Genomic DNA, 21818 nt, shown 5'->3' with positions numbered 1-21818 from the left:
CCTCTTACTCAGATCTTAATGTTGTTAGCATCAGTGTTATCCTATATTCTGTTTTGTGCTTTGTGTTGAAGAATTGTAAAGCTACATGTTACTGTGTTTTGTTTGATTTTTTGCTTATAGGATTCAGTGGTCCCAATTTAAAGGCTATTTTATTTTCAAACTGGAGAAAGTGATGGATGATTTCAGAACTTCAGCTCCTGAACCAAGAGGTCCTCCCAACCCAAATGTCGAATATATTCCCTTTGATGAAATGAAGGAAAGAATACTGAAAATTGTCACTGGATTTAATGGGTATGCACTTAATATTATTTTAAAGGTTTAGTTTTTAGCAGAACATTATGGATTTTTATTTGTTTTGATCATTGATTATCCATTAAGTAAGTTCTGTGTCTCAGGTGACATTTAGTAGTTAGTGATTTTTAGCTTACAAGTATTAAATAATAAGTGTATCTATTTATTTATTTAACTTGAACCATGTTTATGGGTGTGTAAGTGGCATTTGGACTTTAAAATGGGTTTGACAGTGGAGGCATTCAGGAAATGTTAGTTTTTTCTTTTCATTTTATACGTGATATAAATCTTTATACTTTGCCTAGAACCTGCATATCATTGAGATGAGTATTATTTTTCTAAATGAAAAATGACAATTTATGAACGTATAAATTACTTAGGACTTTCTATTTAAAATTTTTTTTGGAGTTCCTCTTCCCAAGTAAACAAGTAATCATTTTTAGCCCTTTGTAAACATTGCATTAAAAGATACAGTGTATTAAAATAAATGGCTATTTTAAAAAATGTTGCTGTGTGTCATATTCTTTGTCATTTTAAGTATTTTTCTTGGTATTTGTAGAGTTTTCTCTATTGAAGGGAAGAAGTATTTTTGATGTTGAATTGTTCAGTATTTAGATTGATATTAGCGATTTGGATACCAAATTTAATGAATTGTGGATATGTTAACCATGAATTCATATTTGAGATAGGTTTTATTTGAAGAGGTTTCATTTGTAACTATTAGATAGCATAAACAGTCTCATCCTTTTCAGATATTTAAACACATAGGATTTGCAACAAGGTAGTGTAATTCAGTTAATCCTTTGTTATATATCATGTTTCCATGCTTTTAAGTTTTGAGTTTTGCTTAAAATAACACATTCTTAGACTTTGGCTTTAGGTATGTTGCAAAAGTGCTTTGTTGGGGTAGAATATATGGCTTTATCTTTGAGCTGCCTTTAGGGGTTTGGGATGGGAGGGGCGCTTATTTTGACTTTGTACCCTGTTGTACTTCTGTACACTCTATCGAAAATTATTTATCTGTATGCACATACTGCTTTTGTCAATAATATTTTTTAAAAGCACATACCCAGACAAAGCCACATGCTTTATGTTAGAAATACGTTGCATAAGATTTAGTCTTGAACTAAATTATTCAATATAAGAATACTTCTTTGGGATATTTATAAATAGTACACAGATAGTACTTAGACGTTATAACTCATCTTTTCAGTAAGTTATGGCTACCATTTAAAAATTCAGTCAAGGTAAAAGAGGTCATAATATGCTACTGCTTTGTGAATGGTAAACTAATATAGTTGTGATTCTGAATTAGTAATATTATTTTCAGTTCTTTCAAAATTAAGATTGACTAGACAGATATGTAGACTAAATAAATCTAAATATAATTAGTTTGTAAAGCAGGTAATTAACATACTTCTGAAAATGATTTAAATGGTCATTAAATGCATACCTAAGACACAGTTGCTTTAAAAAATATTTTTCATCTTTGAACCATTAGTATTTTGAACTTACATTGTTTTTAATTTGATTTTTCAAAATAGTTTATGAATCCTTTTTCCTAGTTAGGCAGGATTGAGGTCTTAATCAGTGATAAGTATTTTTCAGTTTTTTAATTAACCTTGTTTGTCTTTGTTATATTGATATATTGAAACATGTTCATTTTTTTAAATTTTATTTTTATGTATGAATATATTCATTAATTGGTGTGTTAAAAATGTGTTAAGAGTAGTAGCTCCAAGTAGCATTTTGGTCTTTTTCAGCCAGATTGAGGATTTGTCCTTCTTAGTATACCTTTACCACTCTTTATAATAGGTCACCTTTTAACTTATAAAAATATTTGTTAAAATTTTTAAAAGATCCTTAGATGTCACAGGAGTAGTACATAAAGAAAAGAAAGTGGGATCATATCATATGCTAGTTGTATTTTCCTTTTTGAAGAGCTTTGACATCTATCAGTGCATTTATAGTGGTATCTTCTGTTCATCTGTGTATTTGAAATGACTGCATTATTTTTTATTATACGAACAAGTTTGTTTTATTTCTGTTGGTGGGTGTTTATTTTTTGATTATTTTAAGTAGTGCTTGTAGTGAGCATCCTTGTACGTACTTCTTGTGTTGATAAATGTCACACATTGAATGTATGTGTAGGTTGTTGCTTTTAATTTGTAGAAATGGAATTGTTAATGTCACAGTGTACACATACTTAAAATTTCTATTGAACTGTCAAGTTGACCTTGCAAAATGTGTATTATTTCATGTGTGTGTAAATGCGGATACTGTAATTCCTTAATGTCATGTGTGTGCAGCGCATGCATGTGCACACAGATTTATGTGTCTTTGAGTGCACGTTAAATTGAACATCTTAACAGGTTCTTATATTAGCTCTTACAAATTGTGGTTTCATACCCTTTTTTTTTTTTTATTTTGGAGTGATTTTCTTATTGGTAAGTTTATTGTTTTTGCTTTTAATTAGTAAAAGCTCGGTTTTTAAATGCTTCATAGTATTTAGTCCTGAAAAAGATTATTCATGTTCTAAAATTATTTTAGTATATTGTAAACATTTAAATTTTCCCTCTTTGAAGTGGAAATTGTCCATTCAGTTGTTGGCTTGATTTCTTGAACTGTAAGATTCTGAAAGACAGGGTTAACCATCTTTTCCAAACAAGGCCTACAACAGTGAATGCCTGAACAGGTTTTCAAACAGTACTGAATAAATCAGTGAAAGGAATAAAAACGTGTTTCTATATTTGTATTTTATTTGTAGTAGTTCATTCCTGCTGTACACAAAGAGGCACTTCAAGGGGTAGAAAGAAATGTAATTTACATTTTTAGTAGTTTTTTAAAAGATAACTTATGTGTCGACTCTAAGTTACTGACAGTTTAAGAATAATGAATATAAATTAACTGTGTCTTTGCTTCTCCTTTGTCAGTGTTGTTAGATCTTTCTAAATAAGCAGTAAGTTTAAGGTACTGATTGGTTGACTAAAGTAGTCAACCTAAAGTAGATACCTAAAGATCTTTATTGTCACATCATCTTTCTAAGGCAGGTACAGTTGGTTACAACTGAAGAGCGCTTTTCATCTTTTGGCATGATAGTCTTTCTGAATGTTGAATTTTTTCTCTAAAGTTACTTTAAATGTACATGATTGACCAGATTTTTCTTAGTCATAAAAGCTTTCACATTATTTTTTTTTAATTTTTAATTTTTTATTAACAAATAATATATTATACATTATTGTTTTATATGTGTGTTGCTTACACACAGCGCTTGAAAATTTCTGCACCTGAGAGTGTGCCTCTTCATACTTTTTTAAAAGGTCATGTATGAGATTTTTGCATTCTTAAATCTGGATCATAGATTTAAAGCATAATCCTATTTTGATTTTGTATTGTTTGCTTTATAGTTAGTTTGAGATTATTCAGAGATGAGAGAATAGGTTCTAGCTATTTGTTACTTTTTTCTCTTACTTCCTTTGACCTGTTTTATTGCTGCTTCCAGAATTCTCTTCTGGAGAATTTTTATTTAGGAGAAGTAGAGTTTTTGTGTCAGTATTTGTTGAACATATTAAATCTTTTAGCTATATGTGTTTATTTCCATTTTCTTCACTGTCTTTCACTTAGCATAACTAGTAGAGAATTGGAATTATTTAGTAGCCTTACCTCCTCCTACCTCACCTTGCCTTGTCCTTTGATCATATGGTTTGATTTGATGTTCTAATAAAATGTTTTAAATTGAAAGCAAAAGTCCTGATTTTTTTTCTTGACATTTTTGATTTGATGCCAGAACAAGGATAGTTCAGACTACTGTAGGCATTATAAAAGATTATTAACTTGAATGAAAGTGTTGACAGTTGCTACATACTTATTTTGGGATAGGGAGTGGCACAGATACTAGTTTATAATTACTTAGCATTATTTAAAGAGGTTAATTCTTCATTTTATTGTTTGTACTTGTCATTTTACATTGATGTTTTCAGTAATCTCAATTTCTGACATTTGATTTGAGGTAGAAAATATATACATAACAATATTTAAGTATGTGTATATTTGTACAAATCTAAAGCCTGAGTACTGATAGAGATATTGTGTAGATACTAAGATAAAGATAATATCAGTGATATTTCCAGTGATAATTCTGACTTTTGTAGGACTTAAGAGTAAACAAAACTGAACCTGTTTGTTCAGCCTTAGATAACTGAGATAGATATATATAGATTTTTTATTTTATTTTATTTTCTTAGTGATAACTGAGATAAATTTAAGCTAGTTTTTACCTGAATAGTTCAGGTCAGATTTAAGTGATTTTGTTAACTAAGGCATAGTATAAATGTAACCATTCATAGAAAATAAGGACATAGTAAAAATGACATCTTTATGTGTAAAACTGAAGTTGAGCTGGCTGTTTTAACATTTTTCGTAACAGGATGTCTGATTTTATGGTTATCTCTTAGTTTTTGTACTCAAACGGCCTCTGTGTTATATTTTATATTCGCCTCTTTTTCATGAGGAAAGTTGCTTGCATTGGAAAGGAATAAGGTAATCAGTTATCTGATTTTATCTTAAATTCTGAATTAAGTGCACATTTTTCTTCTCTGAATGTCTTCTTTCCAGTTGAATACCTGTATATATTCAGAATATTTGTACATCTTAATGATAAAACATTAAATAGACTAAGATAAATTTTAGTCAGACTGTAATCTCAGCTTAAAATAGAAGATAGGAAATTCTTCCTTCAGGTGTTGGCCTTATTGTCTAAAATTTCTTTCTATTAAAAGTAGCATTGGATTGCTAATTCAATGTCTTTCCCTCATATTCAGCCCCTTTCATGATACTGAATTCTCATTAAGACTTACGCATATTAAAGGTTTGGGCATACAGAGGGAGAGAGAATCTCAAACAGGCTCCACACCCGGTTCAGAGCTTGATCCCAGGCTCTATCTCATGTCCCTGAAGTCTTGACCTGAGCTGAAATCAAGAGTTGCTGCTTAACTCACTGAGCCACCCGGGAGCCCTGATACTTTTTTTTAATTCAGTGAATGGGGACAATTGCAGTCAAATTCAGATACTGTAACTAATGTAAAACGTGTTAGTTTCTCTCCTTGGAATTTAAAGGAGTATTTTAAAAGATAAGAGATAAACTTTTGGTTTTGTTCCTCTATAGTTGGTCTTTGGGGTGTTTGTGCTTTCTGCAGCCTTCATTAATTAGTGGGTTTTAAGATCAGGATGATGATAGGAACTAAGATTTAATGAATACCTTATAAAATATTTCAGGCACTGTTAAATGGTTTATATACATTATATTTTATTTAGTCTTCATGATAATCAGTAGTGAGAATTATATGTTCAGAATCCCTGTTTCCTAGATATGGACATGAAACTTTAACAAGAGAGATAAATTCAACTTGGACACAGTCTTTCAGTGGGCTAATGAGTATGCCTTTTTATCCACACTACCTTATAATTTGAACATCAAAAGTAGATCGGACATCAGTGTTCTGTAGTGTTTCTGGGTAATACCATTTGAAAGGACTTGTTACTTTTGGATCCTTTACTTGATGTGGGTTTTTTCCCCTCCCAAGTTTTAGTGGATTTCGTGGACACACCTTTTTTTTTTTTTTTTTTTTTTTTAAGTTGAGAAGTTGAAAATGCTAGCTAGTCCTGTTCCATGTTTCCCGCCACCCAGTTCTTTATGTAATTTTAGTTTTTATCTTAGGATGGCAGGGAAATAAGTAATATATTGCAGAGTAAACAATCTATTCTATTTGAAATAACCCCAAATGTTTTTCTATTAAATTATTTTATAGTATATTGTTCCAATGAACATCCTTACCCATTTCCCCAAATTTAGGGATTCTGGTTCAAATTTTTCATTGTGTGGTTTTTGCTTTTTTCTTCTTGGCACATAGGGTCTTAATTTAGTGATTTTTATTGGAAAAAGTTTTAATATTTTCAGGAGTTAGAATAAACTGTTTTGTATGCTCTATCTAAGGAGTAATAGCAAACCTGGCACAAATTTTTTTGTACCAACCATTCATTTTGGATTTGGTTATCTGGTTTATTCTTATACCTCCTTTAAAAGATCTAACATAGATTAAGTGTCCCCAGGTTCAGACTTACCTCCTTGGCATAAAATTTATTGTTTTGAGAACACTGTACAAAATTTTATTGACATTTATTGTAGTTATTTACATGCTCTGATTTTAGCTTGTGGTAGGATTTCATATTACCTAAAAGGTTAAAAAGTACAACTGTGTAAAGAGACCGTCAGTGCATTTGGCAAGATTATATTAATGTTTCCAAAGGATACTTTTATTTACAAGTAATACTTGTATTTTAGCCTGCTTATGCAAGGGGGTGGGTATTATATGACATTTTAGTGCCATCTATTGGACACTTCGTAAAATACCTTCAAAAACTCTTGTAAGTGTCTAAGGAGTAAACACGTTTTATCATAGGCTTTTATTGCTGACAGTGCTGTGCAAACATAATACCTTTTTCTCCCTAAAAGCAGTATTATTGATCAGTACATGTATTGTTAATAATAGGCTATACTTTTGCTTGCCTTCCTGAAGAAAATTAGCCAAAACATGTAAACATTGTTAAACAGACAATTTAAAGATACTTATGTTTTAAAGCAATTTTTAAATTAAGAGAAAATACTGGCTTTGGGTATTTGAAAGAAATTTAGTTGGAGAAAAAGACATAGATAATATCTGTTGAAATATTTGTTGCTTAAGTATCGTTTGAATATTCTTAACAGTGGGTGCCATTTTGTTTATTTTTTAATAATGTAGACACTTCTGATTGTATCACAGTGAGTTAATTAATGAGGGGATGAACATAGATAGGTGGAGTTTGTGTGTTTAAGGTTTGGAAAGTAATGAACTTGAAGAAGGGGCTGAGGTGCTGGTATACCATTAATACTCAGAAATCCGTGGTGGTACTGCATTTCAGATACATATATGTACAAATAACTCATATATTGACACTAATATAAAGGAGGAGATCCTGCCCTTGAGCTTTCAGGAAAGACATTTTGTAAACTCATGTTGTTTATTATGTATGTAGCTTGGGAAAATGTTTCCCTGAATTTTTTAATGCAGTTAACAGTTTCATGTATTAGCTATAGGTTTTCACTTATGCGGTGTCTTTATAGGAATGAATAAAACAGACCAGTAAACTGTTTCATTATTAGTAACATTGTTGGCGTGCTTTGTTTCCTTTTTCCATTTCAAAGATTCTGCGTTTTGACTGTGTGTGTACTGCAGTCTGACCATATTTTCAAAAGCAAGAAACCGTATTCTTTCTCAGAAACGCAAAGGAATTTTCTTCAGCAGTCATGGTGAACGTCAAGAGTTCTGTAATTTCTAGTTGCTTCTGAGTATTTGTGGTGTCAGACATACATTTTAGTTATCTCTCAGTCTCTTGTTGACAGAATGATAGTTTCTGATTTTTAGGTTTTGATGCTACTTGAGACAAGATAGATTCTTGGGCTCTCCTAAGTAAAATGTTTGTTTTCATATGAATAACATATACTTTATGCCTTTACAAAATTTGTTATAAACCTTATACTGGCTTTTTATAAGAACATAAGAATAATGTTGATGCTGAGGATATGAGGACTAAATATGGTCTGTCCCATTAAAAAATAAATAAGATTTTAAGTATGTTTGGAATAATGGAGGGGAGGATAAGGAATTTGAAGTTAGAGACACTGGGTTTGAGTCTTGGCAGTATTATGTACTAGCTGCTTGCCTTTGTGGGAGAGGGTTATATCAAAATACCTGTACATAGTAAAGAACTTTGTGAATGTTAACTCTTAATTTGAGGTTTTGTAATTCTCTTTATAAGGAAAGTAAATAGATCTGAATGGCATATAATGAAGTCTGAAGTTTATGTCTGTACTTTTTAGCTTGTCCTATCTAATGCTTTTAGGTTGGCTGTACAGACTGTAATTCTGAGGAATGCTGAAGTGTGAGATAAATTTTTAAATATTTATAAAAGATTTTAGTTCCGACTTACATCAGTTTTGTATTTGATATGATCAAGTGAAAATTTAATTATGGTAAGGCACTTACCAAAATATTGATTGTATTTGTGTGTATTTTACATCTTATGAATCATAGATTGTGTGTAAAACTAACTGTGGAGCAGAACTCTATCATACGTCTTCATTGCCTTGTTCTGTCTGATACTACATTTGTAGTTTTATTTGGAGACACTGTAAAGAAACCTTTATGTGCAAAGGAATGCTTGAGGGGAAATTCCTGTACTTAATAAACTGTAACTTGATTATTATTCTTGTTGCCTCTCTTGTAAACTTTAATCATATTCAGAATGTCAATAATATGTTTCTCCATTAATTTTGAAACTTCTAAATTTTGTGTGTTCTTTTTTTAATTGCGTTTTAAGGCTAGGGGTTTTCTTGTTAAAGAGATAGGTGGTGTGATTATTTTGAGTATTTTTTAAGTCACTCATCTTTTCATTTCCTTATTGTAGCAGTTTCTTTTATCGCTTAATACATGGGTAACTAGATAAATCTTTAAATAGTAAGAGTAATAATGTTTCTGATTCTCTTAATAATTAATGACCTCAGACTATAAAATTATATTCTTTTGCAGTATCCCTTTTACTATTCAGCGACTATGTGAATTGCTAACAGATCCAAGGAGAAACTATACAGGAACAGACAAATTTCTCAGAGGAGTAGAGAAGGTATTTATCTTAATCATTGGGATTATATTAAACTTTATTTCAGAAGAGAGCACTGAGTAAGTTCTGTTTCAGGCACCTTTTCTTCAGATAGATTTCCTGAAACATACCTGAAGTTTTTTTCCCAAATTATTTTCCTAATTTGGGAAAAACTAAGTTTTGGAGCAAGATTTAATAGAAGGGACATAGAGGGAGGACTTGTTGATCAGCAAAGTTTGGGGAATGCAGCTTACTGTCTTTTCAAAATTCCTAGCACACATTAGCATCAAAGGCTCTCCAAAGTTCTGGAATTGATATTTTAACTTTAGCTGTGTTTTGCACACTTATTACCCATGGAATTCATTTCTTCATTTCTGGACTTCAGAGGTGCACAACTTTGGAAAATCTGATGAAAAATTTAACTTAGATATTGAGAAAGATGTAGATCAGACTTAAGAATGAAGAAGTGTTGTTTTTTGTCGGTAAGGGATGTTGTAAGAGAAGGGCATATTGGATCTAGGAAACAGTGTGATGAACAAAGACATCCAGGTGTTTGAGGGAATAGTAAGTAGGAAATGGACTTGTTTGAAGTGAAGAACCAATGAGAGAGTCCTGTGAGAACCAAGATTGGACCAGTAGGTTGCTAATTCCCTCTGATTGATCCTAAAACATTGTCCAGTGTTCATTTTATGGTTATAATTCATATTCAGTTTATTCTACCCTTGGAGCAGGAATCCAAAACCGTTACTTAATGTTTACAACCGATCTTAGGGCCTTACTGGATTAATTTGTTTTGTTGTGTTTCCATGCCCTTGATTTAATGAGATTTCAGAAGGGCAGGAAAGTGAAGTGATTCATCAGTACTTGGCTTGAGTTCATTGGACTTTTAATAATTAGATTTTGGCAATCTTTGAATGAAGAGGCAATCAAAGTAGTCATACCAGGAGTGGTCCTGTCACCAAATCAGGGCTGCAGTGTTTTGTATTTGGATGACCATGGACCAGTTACATAACCTAAGTCTCAGTTTCTGATCTGTGAAATCTGGATAATACGACTGCAGAAGTGCTGCTGAAAAGCACTTCCTGTGGGTCATACTACACTTTTAATGAATATTGTCTATAGGAAAGTCAGTATTTCTGGGAAGATTGTATTATTCAAAAGTCTGAAGCTCTTTTTTTGAATGTATGATACTACTACACAAACTTTTGATTGTGTACTGCTTTTTAAGGAAATTCATTATACACGGCCTGAATACTTCAGTCTCTAAGTATCTTGGCATGATTTCTATCTAAAATAAGACTGCAGTTCCACTGTATTAAATTTGATACATATCAGGGTCCCAAAGTAGCTCCAGTAGAAGTAAAATAATACTGGCAGAAGGAGCACATGGTTTAGTAGGTTATTAGATTCAGTGTGTTAATTGTTTTAATTTCTCTTGTTTGATTAAAAATTTTTACTTTTAACCATTTATTTTCTTGTATTAGTAAAATTGGATAGATGGGGTGCCAGGGTGATTCTGAGAGCTTAAAAACAGATGGTTAACCTTTATGTCGTAGTGCTTTTCTGTATATTAAAGCATCAATTTTTGTTGTTGCAGAATGTGATGGTGGTTAGCTGTGTTTATCCTTCTTCAGAGTAAGTAAAGAAATTTTTAAAAATTTCTGCATATGCTGATTATGTAATTTCTGATATTTTCTAATATATAAGTATTTAAATTAGGTCACATTTATTTTATATGGAAATGATGCAGGAAAATATTTATAAATACTTGTGAACCTACCACCCAGTCCTCAAGTAGAGTATTACCAATGATACCATCTGTATGTTTTTCTAGTAAAGAGGTTTGGATTAAAGTGATTGGTGATTTACTGTAATCTTAAGATTGTGGATTTATGTACTGTCATGGTACGCAGGACCCTGAGATCCCATCCTAGATACCTTGCCATGGCATGTCTGGGGGATAACTCCTAGGTTTGGAATAGTTCCTTGATAAACTTTCCTCCTCATGATGGAAAAGTATTTCCAGTTGTCAAGATTTATATAGCAAATTAATGTGTTGGTTTAAGACACAATCCTTGGCACTATTAATGTTTTGTTACGATTGTTTGTCCTGGGAATTCAAGTGGGGTTAGCACTGTCCTACACTTCTACCTACTGGATGCTAATAATGCCCCCTTTTCCCTGAAAAATGTCTTCAGACATTGCCAAAAGTCCACTGGGACTGTGGGGTCCATGAAGGGGAATTGGGAGGAGAATGAGGTCTTCTGTTAAGAAACACTGGATTTAGGGTACCTGGGTGGCCCAGTTGGTTGAGCGACTGCGTTAGGCTCAGGTCATGATCCAGGAGTTGTGGGATCAAGTCCCGCATCAGGCTCCCAGCTCCATGGGGACTCTGCTTCTCCCTCTGACCCTCTCGCATCTCATCTGCACGTGCTTTCTTTCTCTCTTTCAAATAAATAAAGAAAACTATCTTTAAAAAGAAAAAAGGCACTGGATTTATAAAATATCTGTGATTTTATAGATGATAATGTTGTTTGTTTTTAGAACTCTAGCAAGAATATACTTTAAATGAGATATTAAGGTAATCTGATAGTTAATGCTATTTCTTAAAGAACTCTGTTAAGTTCTGTGACTGTGAGATTGTACAAAAGATCCTTTAGGCCTGTGGCTCTTATCAAAATTAATGAACTAAAGTGTCTATAATAATGTTTTTTCCTTTTCTTATAGGAAAAATAATTCTAATAGTTTAAATCGAATGAATGGTGTTATGTTTCCTGGAAATTCACCAAGTTATACTGAACGGTGAGATTATTGATTTTAATAACCAGAGAGATTGTATATTCCTAATTTTGAGAAGCAGGTTCAATATATTTTCTTAAATAAAATTGGGCATTTTATGGAAGCCATAGAATATACTGAACAATTAATTTGGTAACCCTGAAATCTTGAAAGTCAAAGTTAGAGTAAATACTTCTGTGATGTGTTCACATAAGCAAACCTTGGGAGGGTGGCTTCTTACCAAAATGAGAAAATGATGTTCTTTATCTTATCCTAGGTCTAATATAAATGGGCCTGGAACACCCAGGCCACTTAATCGACCAAAGGTTTCTTTGTCAGTCCCCATGACAACAAATGGCTTGCCTGAGAGCGCAGACAGCAAAGAGTCAAACTTACAGCAAAATGAGGACAAAAATCACAGGTTTGTATGCTATTTATATTTAAAAACAGAATGTTTTCAAAATAGGTTGGCATTTATCCTTTCAGCACTCATTATCTACTGTATGCTGTTGTTTTGAGAGACACAGCAAGGTTTTAGTGTGGTCTATGGCTTCTGGACTTTTTCAGCAATAGCACATGATGAAGATAGTCCTAGAGAAGCTTAAAACTGCTAATTTATAATAGCATCTTAAGAAAGTAAAGTGATTATAATGCTTTCTATTTCTTGTTTTTGAAAGTAACCTGAAAAGAAAAAAGGTTTATCAGAGCTGAAAATTTTTAGTTATTTCTCATTGTAGATCATTAAAGGAAAGCTTTTATTTATATCCCAAAGCAGACTAAACACGTGAGAGGTCTTAATGAGTATGTCCATCTGGAAGACTTGTAGTTCTCTTATGGAAAGGCATATAAGTTACTGGGAAATTGAACAGAAATGTCATATAACTTGTTGACTAGTTCTAGTGGGAAATATTTGTGACACAGTTGAGGTTCCCTTGAAATTATTCTCGTGTTTCTCTTTGTTCAGATGTTATAATTTAACTTTGACGCTGAAATGCAGTTTTAAAAATTATTAGACCTTAAAAATGCGAATGTGGAAGATGAAGAAAACAGTCTTATTAATGACATTTTAAAAAAACATTTACAGTGACTCTGAATCAGAAGGTTCCTCAGTGAGCCCTATAAAAAATAAACATCCTGATGAAGATGGTGTGGAGGCCGAGGGGCATGAGGTAAAAAGACTCAGGTTTGACAAAGAAAGCGAAGTCAGAGAGACAGCCAGTCAAACATCTTCCAGTGAAATTGCTTCGGTTATGGTAGAAGAAACAGAAGCATCGTCATCATCTCAGGATAAAGACAAGGAAAGTAGTTGTACCAGGCAGCACTGTACAGAAGAGGATGAAGAAGAGGATGAAGAGGAAGAAGAAGGTATTTAGAGACCATCTGTAAAAGGGTGGAGTAAGGAGATCCTCAAATTCTTGTACTTCATTTTGCCTGAAAGAATTTAACATAATGGAACTCCTTATAATGCTGATGTTGGGCTTTTCTCCCACCTGTATGTATTTGCTGCTGAGTTTCAGGGGCTATGATTTGAACTGTAGAATATCAGAATTCATGAAACTTAACTGTGGAGGTATTTTGAAAATAAAATTTAACTACAACAACATTTGCTTATTTTTAGAGTCTTTTATGACATCAAGAGAAATGATCCCAGAAAGAAAAAATCAAGAAAAAGAATCTGATGATGCCTTAACTGTGAATGAAGAGACTTCTGAGGAAAATAATCAAATGGAGGAATCTGATCTGACTCGAGCTGAGAAAGATTTACATTCTGAAGGTAGTGCAAATACAGGCCCTGTAAGTAGTGGTTCTGATTGCCATGAGACAGAAGAATTAGTAGGATCCAACTCCAGTAAAACTGGAGAGATTCTCTCAGAGTCATCCATGGAAAATGAGGACGAAACCACAGAAGTCACAGATGAACCAATGGAACAAGACTAACTATTGAGAAACATGTAGATGCAGTATTTTGCATACAGTTCTGGTTTTACACTGTATAAAACTTTTATGTAATAAAGTGGACCTTTAGTTTTACAAGAGAAGCAGGTTGTAAAATAAAGTACTTTATGGGATAAATCCTGAAAGAGTTGTACATGTAAGAACTGTGAATATCAGCTCCTCTGGGTCCTGCGTACCGCTGACTTTTTTCTTTTTTTTTCCTTCTCCTGGTCTTGTCAAATCAGTGGTTTGTGTATAGATTTTTTTTTTTTTTTTAAAGAATTGAAGTTTTTAAACTGGAAGGTAATAATTATAATTTTGAAAACCTTTTGGAGATTATCACATTTAGTTTATACATATGCAAGAAATCTTTCTGTCTTGTCTCTTTCTGACAACTCGAGCAGTTTTCATATTTTGGTCATAGTTTCAACATTTTAACATGTGAATTATAGGGTTTCATGCTGGCTTCCAGATTTTATTGTTTGACTATGTACAATGGAACTTTAAGTCATATATACATATATATATATTATTCTAAGGGGGAAATGTTCTATTTTTCTGTTTCTATAAGAGATGAATACAGTGAATACTTTTTCTATTGGTAATGATTGAGTTCACCTCTTTCAGAAGACAGTTTCAGTTTCTCTTCTGAGTAATTAAAATAAAATCTGGCCCTTGTGAAACCCTGGAAATAAGTCTGTTGAAATACCAGGTTAAACACATTCCAAGAGATCTGTTCTAACTAAAATTCTTTTGTATACTTCTGAGGTGCCTGAGAAAAAGACTTCATTATTTATGAGAAAATACGCTTTATCTTGGAAACTGTGTTCAAACATTAGCTTACTATTTTGTAGAATGAATGCTGACATGAGACCATCTCAGAAGAACCCGGCAGGTTCCTTGACCTTTTGCTTGCTTTTCTGAACATTGTGAATATTACACATTTCTTTCTAAATTATTCTAGAGTATGCAAATGTCAATGGTATGAAACCCCACTGTACTGGAAGAATTAATATATTACTATAGTAATGTACTGGAGCTAAATGACTGAAGCTTTAGGGGTGCATAGAGACCACCATAATTTGTATGACATTTTGAAGTGAATTAAATATTTTTGAACATGCTTCTTCGACAGCCAGTGTTATATTTTTCAGATTAACACAAAGCACAATGATTACTCTAAACTCAATATTTTCAAATTCACATATTTAAAAGTCATGCAAGCTGCAACTTCCCTGTCAAAATTACTGGCTGCCAAATTTATACCTGTTTCTTCAGCTGTACCTTTTGATATTTAGAATTTTTAAATTTCTGTAAAGTAGATTTTGTAGAATGTAATGTGTTCACTGCCTTTGTGAAGCGGTATATAATTGTATAATTTCTGTGTGTAAACTGAATGCTTGGGCTTTCAATACAGTATTCATATAAAGCAATAAATATTAATGTTATGAAATATTCGAGTACATTTTTATCAAAATACAAAAGAATCCCTTTTTTAGTTTCAGATACCTGAAGTACACAGATGAACTTATAAAACTGATGCAAACAATTTCTGACACTGTATCATAATCTTTGGGGTGATGTGGGTGGCGACCACAACTTTTGCATTTTGACTACTTTTCAGGTTCACAGCAGCTTGATGATATATTTAAGAATATGTCTAGTAGTTAAAATAAAAATTGAATATTGACTTACTGTACCCAGGAGGAGGGGAGAAAAATCACACATTGTAAATTTTTAAAAATTTTTTTGCAAAAATGTTGAAGCCAATTTTAAATGTGACATTCATTTGTAGTGACCTATTGACCTATTATTTTGTTGAGGGATATTTTGCCAATGAGAACAGATTTTAAACATTTTAATTTTAGAAATTTTGAAATTTTCTTTAGGATATTTATGAAATTATTGTCAATAAACATATTCTTTAAGATCCTGTGACCTTTTGATAGTTTTTGTTTTAATTGTGCCATGGACCATTTGTAAACAAATCAATTTACTTTTGTTGGTCATAAGTTGAAGATTTAGCGTCATGACTTTGAGGTCTGTGGTTTTATTTGTAAACTTGCAATTGCTATTTTTGCAAGGGCAAATGTATTTCTTTATTAAATAAAGTACAATAATGGTGAATGTACCAAAATGCCATCACTTAACTCTATGAGAGATCTGCATTTTAATCTATAGTTTAATAGTTTTAATATTTATTAGATATTCATATGTTGATCATAGATCAAACTTGTTGCTGTTCATACAGATAATTGTAGAATGCTCACGGAATATCTCCTTTAGGATAGGTGGAATACTTCTGTAGTTAAACTGGGAAACCTTGTTCAGCTGGTTTAAGATACTGATGCCCATTTGGAAGTAGATTTCCGCAAGTATGCATAGGTGCACTTACACAGACTTTGCTTAAATGAAAATGTCAGTTGTAATAGTAACTGATTTGGATGTGAATTTTTTAAAGGCTGATTTTAGGCACATTTTCTTACATCAGCAAAGTCATATTAAAGATCTAAGTGGAGAAGCAAGACCTCAGTGATTAAAAATGTTATTTTTCCTTTTTTTGGCCTTGAGCAGATTGTTTACCTATTAGAATCTAGACTCTGAACCCAACATGTAAAAAAAGAACTTGAAATGCTGATGAGGATAGAGAATAATATGTAATATGTTTTTAGCACTTTCCCCTTTTAAAAAAGTAAAAATATCCTAGTACATTTTAAAAATTACATCTTTTCAGTTCTGAAAATGTAGCAGAACAGAAATAAGTGGTGGAAAATGTCATATTTTAAATGTTGATTATTAAATAAATTTAATCCAGTTAGGGATTATTGTAACTACACCTTTCAACAATGTGGACAGAGCAGTGGAATTCCCCGTCAGAGAGCTAAACCCTTTGGCTTGGAAAGGCGTTCCAGAAATCCTGTGCCAGAAGGTGTAGCCTGTTAAAGCATGGAGGTTCAGAGTACTTTGTTTTGCTGGTGTAGATAGGCATGTATTTATGCATTTTTGCATTTGTAAAATCAGTAATTTTTCAAATAATGTAAATGTAATATACTAGTTTACTTATAAAGGTACTGGGCAGAATCTATAGCTGCTACAATGTTTATGAGAAATGTAACGTGATAAGGATGAAAATGCAACTTGTAGAACCAAAGGAAATAAAAATTTTGGATAGTGTTTCAAGTTGTCTTCTGAACAGGAGTTTCTTAATTACATTGGTTTTGATCAAATGAAGCTCAGTTCTCTTGAGATTTGTGCTAATCATAAAATGGATGAATGCAAAAACACCTTGTAATTTTATGTGGAATTATTATAATTAGGTTTATTGGATTATTGGCCTAATAAGAATGCTAGTATGTATTGGTTAGGATACATCTAATATTTCACATTTAAAAAATAATCAGTACACTTCAGAATTTTCTTTTATTTCAATTTGGAGCCTAGATTACTTTGCCAAATGTATTATTTTCATAATGCAATAAAATATAAATTAGAAGAATATATGTGTGGAATTACTTTATTTTCTTTAATAGTTCACACCTCTGTCCCAACTCCTCCTCCTCAGTCACTTTAGACGGTTTAGGATCCATAAGCATTACCTGGTCTGTAAGGGAAAAAGCTTAATACAGGAATTTATTGCACCTCTGTTTCTTAAGTCTTAAGGATTTCCGCGTGGAGGGTGCAGCTGACATGAATGGACAACTCAAACCTGGTATCTGACACAAGTCCTGATTCACCTTACAAAAAAGTTCTCTTTTGGCATAACTTGGCACTAATTTGCATGCATGGATACACAATATCTGTACTGGAATCATTTTAGAAAGGTTTCTTTCAGACAGTTACATGATTAGAAGTGTAGAATTGCCCTAAATGGAGAGAATGGATTCCGTTTTCTAAAAATCCTGGGTTCTTGTTTCTTTTATGTATTGCATAGTAGATGATAGTAACACCTGGGGCTTTGGATTCAGAAGCTAGTACCAATTAGCATGTGCCTGAATTTAAATATTTTTGAATTTCAGCTTCATATTTGATCTCTAACTTACCCATAGACAACTTTAGTAAACAGACTTGGTGGTACAGAGTTTTGGGGTAACTTTTGATAGACTGATTGTTGCACTAAACAGGATGACAACGGACCATCTCTGGCTACTTGACATTCTAGAATACTATTTCCTGTTGTATTCTAATGGTTGACTTTTTTTTTCCCCCCCTCCAAAATTCAGCAGTAGAGTTTGTGGCTTAGGTTTATACTAACAGGCTTTTTTTCTTTCCCCCCAAAGGCAATGGGTTTTTAAACTAAAAATAATGACAAGTATCAACAACTCCATTTCCCAGTCTGCACGTTCCACTGTTTCACTAATTTTTATACTGGCACAAGCTAACCTGTGCTTGGCAAATGGTTAACAGCTGAAATCAGATGAGCTTTGTGGATACTCTTTGCACAATCCATTTTGGGATTCCTAAATTCACTAATCCTACAGTTACTTTCTACCCAATTGAAGGGTTCTGAGTTATCTGAAGCATTTCTTTGCTGCTGGGTTTATGGAGTTGAGAGCATTACACACAGTTGGATGTTTTTGACACTGTCCCAGTTAACAGAAGAGGTAAGGTCAATAAAACCAGCGTCCCCAGGCCTATAGAAAGGCACGGCACATTGTCACTTGATGGTGGACAGGTGTTTCTCCCAAGTTGGACGTACAGGCAAACCAGTCAAGTCGTCTTTAATGTGTTACGGTGGGACTTGATACTTGGTTACAGTTGAGTAGGTTTGCTAGTGTTAATGCATATATTTCCTGAAAATTTGAGGGTTAAGTATGTGGTAGGTATTGGACTATCTTCATTTTGGATATATTTTTTTAAAGATTTTATTTATTTATTTGACAGAGATCACGAGTAGGCAGAGAGGCAGGCTGAGAGAGAGAGAGGAGGAAGCAGGCTCCCCGCTGAGCAGAGAGCCCGATGTGGGGTTTGATCCCAGGACCCTGGGATCATGACCTGAGCGAAGGCAGAGACTTTAATCCACTGAGCCACCCAGCACCCCCTGGATATTTTTCTTTACATTTCTTGTAATTTAGCATGGAAAGGTAAGCTTAGTTGATGATGACTAGCAATTGCCATGTGCATTTAGGAATGCACAGTCTTCCACTTTTCAACTTGGATGGGTTCCTAAAATTAAATTGGGCAACTTGTATGAGTTGTGTATTTGGGGGCTAAAAGAATAAACATCCATTTCCTACGTTTGAGAGATTTAGTCACCTTAGGAGGACAATAAGCAGTCCACAAGTTTTGAACTAAGGGTGGTTGGTCTGCGACTTGAGGAGATGGCACTGGTGAGAGACAGGTTAGTGCCATTGTGGCTGTCTGGGAAGGTCTCAGATTTGGGCTTGGGAGTTAGCAGGGAGTTAGTAGGGTGTAATGGGCAGAATAGAAGGGCATAGGAGTTGCAGTGATAGGGGTTAAGTCTGGTTTGCCTTCCTCAACTTGGGCACCTTGGGCAAGATGCCGTATTTCTTTGAGCTTTATTATTCTCATTTTTGAAGTGGGGAAATAATAGTATCTATCTGGCAGGACTCTGGGCATTCAGTGTAATTATGGGAATAAAGCTAGATCTAATTTAGCGTCTGACTTTTTTTTTTCCCCCCAATGTTGCATTTGAGAGAGAGCATGAGTTGGGGAAGGGGCAGAGAGGAGAGAGAATTCTCAAGCAGACTCCCTACTGAGTGCAGAGCCTGATGCGGGTCTCAATCCCAGAACCCTGAGGTCATGACCTGAGCCAAAATCGAGACTCAGATTTTAACCAACTGACCCACCCAGTCATCCCTAGGATCTGACATTTCTTTTAAGGAGAAACATGGAGAAGAAAATATGTATTTTTCCTGGGGAAGCCTTTTTATCAGAATCGAAGTTGAGGTTTCAATCCTGGCTAATAACAGGATAATAATAGCAAGCACTAATTGAGCACACACTTTATGCCCTTCCTTGTCCTTAGCACATGCCCCCTCTTTTAACCTTCCCATCAACCCTATGAGATGTGTAATATCCCTGTTTTACAGACATTTGTGGTAAAGGAAGGCAAAGGGACCCTTTGAAAGGGGAGGGTCAGAATGAGAATCGGGCTCTTGACTCCCAAACCTGACGTTTTCTTACCCTCCTTATGCTCAGATCCTGTCTAGTCTTGGAAGATCTGTCAAATTAGAGTAAGACCAGCAGAGAGGAAACCATTCTAGGTATACGAAGGTTCTTGGTGCCACTTGGGACTGCAAGTTCAGGTACCTCAAAGGGCTTGACCAGTCACAAACCCAAGCATTTGTTTTCACAACACATTTACTTCACTGTCCAGCTTCACCTTATTTTTTCTATTATCCATGGTTCTCCAAAAAGACATTCCCAGTACACGATCGATTTTTAAAATTTATCTTAAAAATTAGTAGTACACACTTGGCAGAATTTCAATAATAGTATACATTGGGTTGTTTATATCCTACTACTCTTATTTCTGTATCTTCCCCCTCAACCCTGAGAGAAATGCTCTCACTAGCAGAGAGCTTGAGAGCAAAGATCCTGGAGCCAGACTGCCTGGATTTGAATCCCAGCTCTACCGTTGGTAGGCTGTGTGATCTCCAGCATTATCTCTAAAATGAGAATGATGTCCCAACCTTCAGACTTGACCACTGGAAGAGAGCCTGACTTGCTAGTGGTCCCCCCGACTTCCTTTCCAGAGCGAATGTGTACATTACAGTGAGAGACATCTTACCTTTCCTGCCCTATTTATTTTTGTAATATGTCTGCATCAGTACCTACAATCACCCCAGTCGTTTTAACAGCAGCATTGTATTTCAGTGTACAGATGAACCATACTTGATTTACCCAGCTTCCCTTTGAGAGACCACACAAAGTTTTGATTTGTGGCCACTGTTCACTCAGTTCGAGCTGTTTGACATGGGAACATATAAAACCAGCCTCTCTTCCCTTCCCTCTACCGTGGGAAGAAACAACAAACAAACAATTGAACTTTATTCCTTAAAAGATTAGTAATGTGGGAAACAGATGCTCTTGCCTCTGGGATGTGGTGGAGGAGAGGCTGGGGTACTTTCTCTTAGGCAAATGGCATACAGTATTTGCAGTCCTCTAAAGTAGTAAGAGACACTGTTACTTTATGGGAGGTAGGAAAATAAGCCGCCCGTTGAAATCGGACACACGCTTAGTGATATTCCTGCACTGCACATGGGGCAGTCACAACAGTCTCTCCTGGCTTGCCATTTTCATCTTTTCTGATGTGTCTTGTAATGTCTCGATCATTTGCACTGCTTGGCTTCTGCTGGGTAGCTTGCAATAAAGCAAAACAGCTTGACCTCTTTGTGGATGTTTTCATTTCTTAGGCTTTTAGTTGTTGCTTGGCAAGAAAGTATGGAATTTGTCATTCCCACAATGACAAGTACGTGCTTTACGAATTGTTCTAATTTACCTAATTACTTGCTGTCTTATTGTTGTGACTTTCCTGACATAACTTTTTTTTTTTTTTTAAACGGACATGGTAACTTTTTGTCTCAATGCAGAATCATAGTATAAAGTCTTGTAAAGACGTTTCTGGTGACAATTAATTTCAACCCATATTGTTGTACAGCAATGCACATAGCTCAATTGGAGTGACAACTCCCGGAACAGCGATGGCCACTTTGCATATGCTTTCTCAATGGCCACTGCCACAACCACCACTGGCCCACGGCTCTTGAGTTCCAAGTAGACAAGAGCTTGCTGGAATCAGCCATCTCAGAAACAGCCATCAGTCAACCCGACAGTGATCTGCTCCTTGGTTCATCCATTCGTGTTTATTAAGGGACTGCTTATGAGCCTGGGTCTGGGGGCACAGCAATTAAGATGGAGAAACAAGGTAGGTAGAAATATGTGTCAGACCAATATTATTAGCCATATCAAATGAACCTTACCCTGTGTGATTCCAGAAAAATGATCTGTTGGTACTTTAATGTGATCATAATACATTTTAAAATTAACTGGAATGATGGGCATCTTTATGATGTTGGATCTTTCTAATTAAGAACATAGTGTAAGGGTACCCGTGGGTGGCTCACATGGTTAGCTCGGGTCATAAATTCCCAGGGTCC

General features: G+C 34.2%; 1 protein-coding gene across 2 annotated transcripts in view; it reads left to right on the top strand.

Annotated features, from left to right (window-relative positions):
• PPP4R2 (protein phosphatase 4 regulatory subunit 2) overlaps nucleotides 1-17194 on the top strand; it is a 54177-nt gene extending 36983 nt beyond the window's left edge. For both annotated transcript variants that reach the window (XM_082697204.1, XM_082697205.1), the window contains exons 3-9: nucleotides 121-291; nucleotides 8916-9009; nucleotides 10583-10620; nucleotides 11713-11787; nucleotides 12041-12184; nucleotides 12848-13128; nucleotides 13382-17194. In XM_082697204.1, the coding sequence (XP_082553330.1) occupies nucleotides 121-291; nucleotides 8916-9009; nucleotides 10583-10620; nucleotides 11713-11787; nucleotides 12041-12184; nucleotides 12848-13128; nucleotides 13382-13701 (1123 nt within the window). In that variant the 3' untranslated portion in view covers nucleotides 13702-17194. The remainder of the gene's footprint in view (nucleotides 1-120; nucleotides 292-8915; nucleotides 9010-10582; nucleotides 10621-11712; nucleotides 11788-12040; nucleotides 12185-12847; nucleotides 13129-13381) is intronic.
• Nucleotides 17195-21818: the final 4624 nt, after the last annotated feature.

Source organism: Mustela nivalis, assembly GCF_964662115.1.
Source record: "Mustela nivalis genome assembly, chromosome: 1".
NCBI lineage: Eukaryota > Metazoa > Chordata > Mammalia > Carnivora > Mustelidae > Mustela > Mustela nivalis.
The sequence above is the reverse complement of the archived record's forward strand: the minus strand, read 5'-3'. Positions and strand labels throughout refer to the sequence as shown.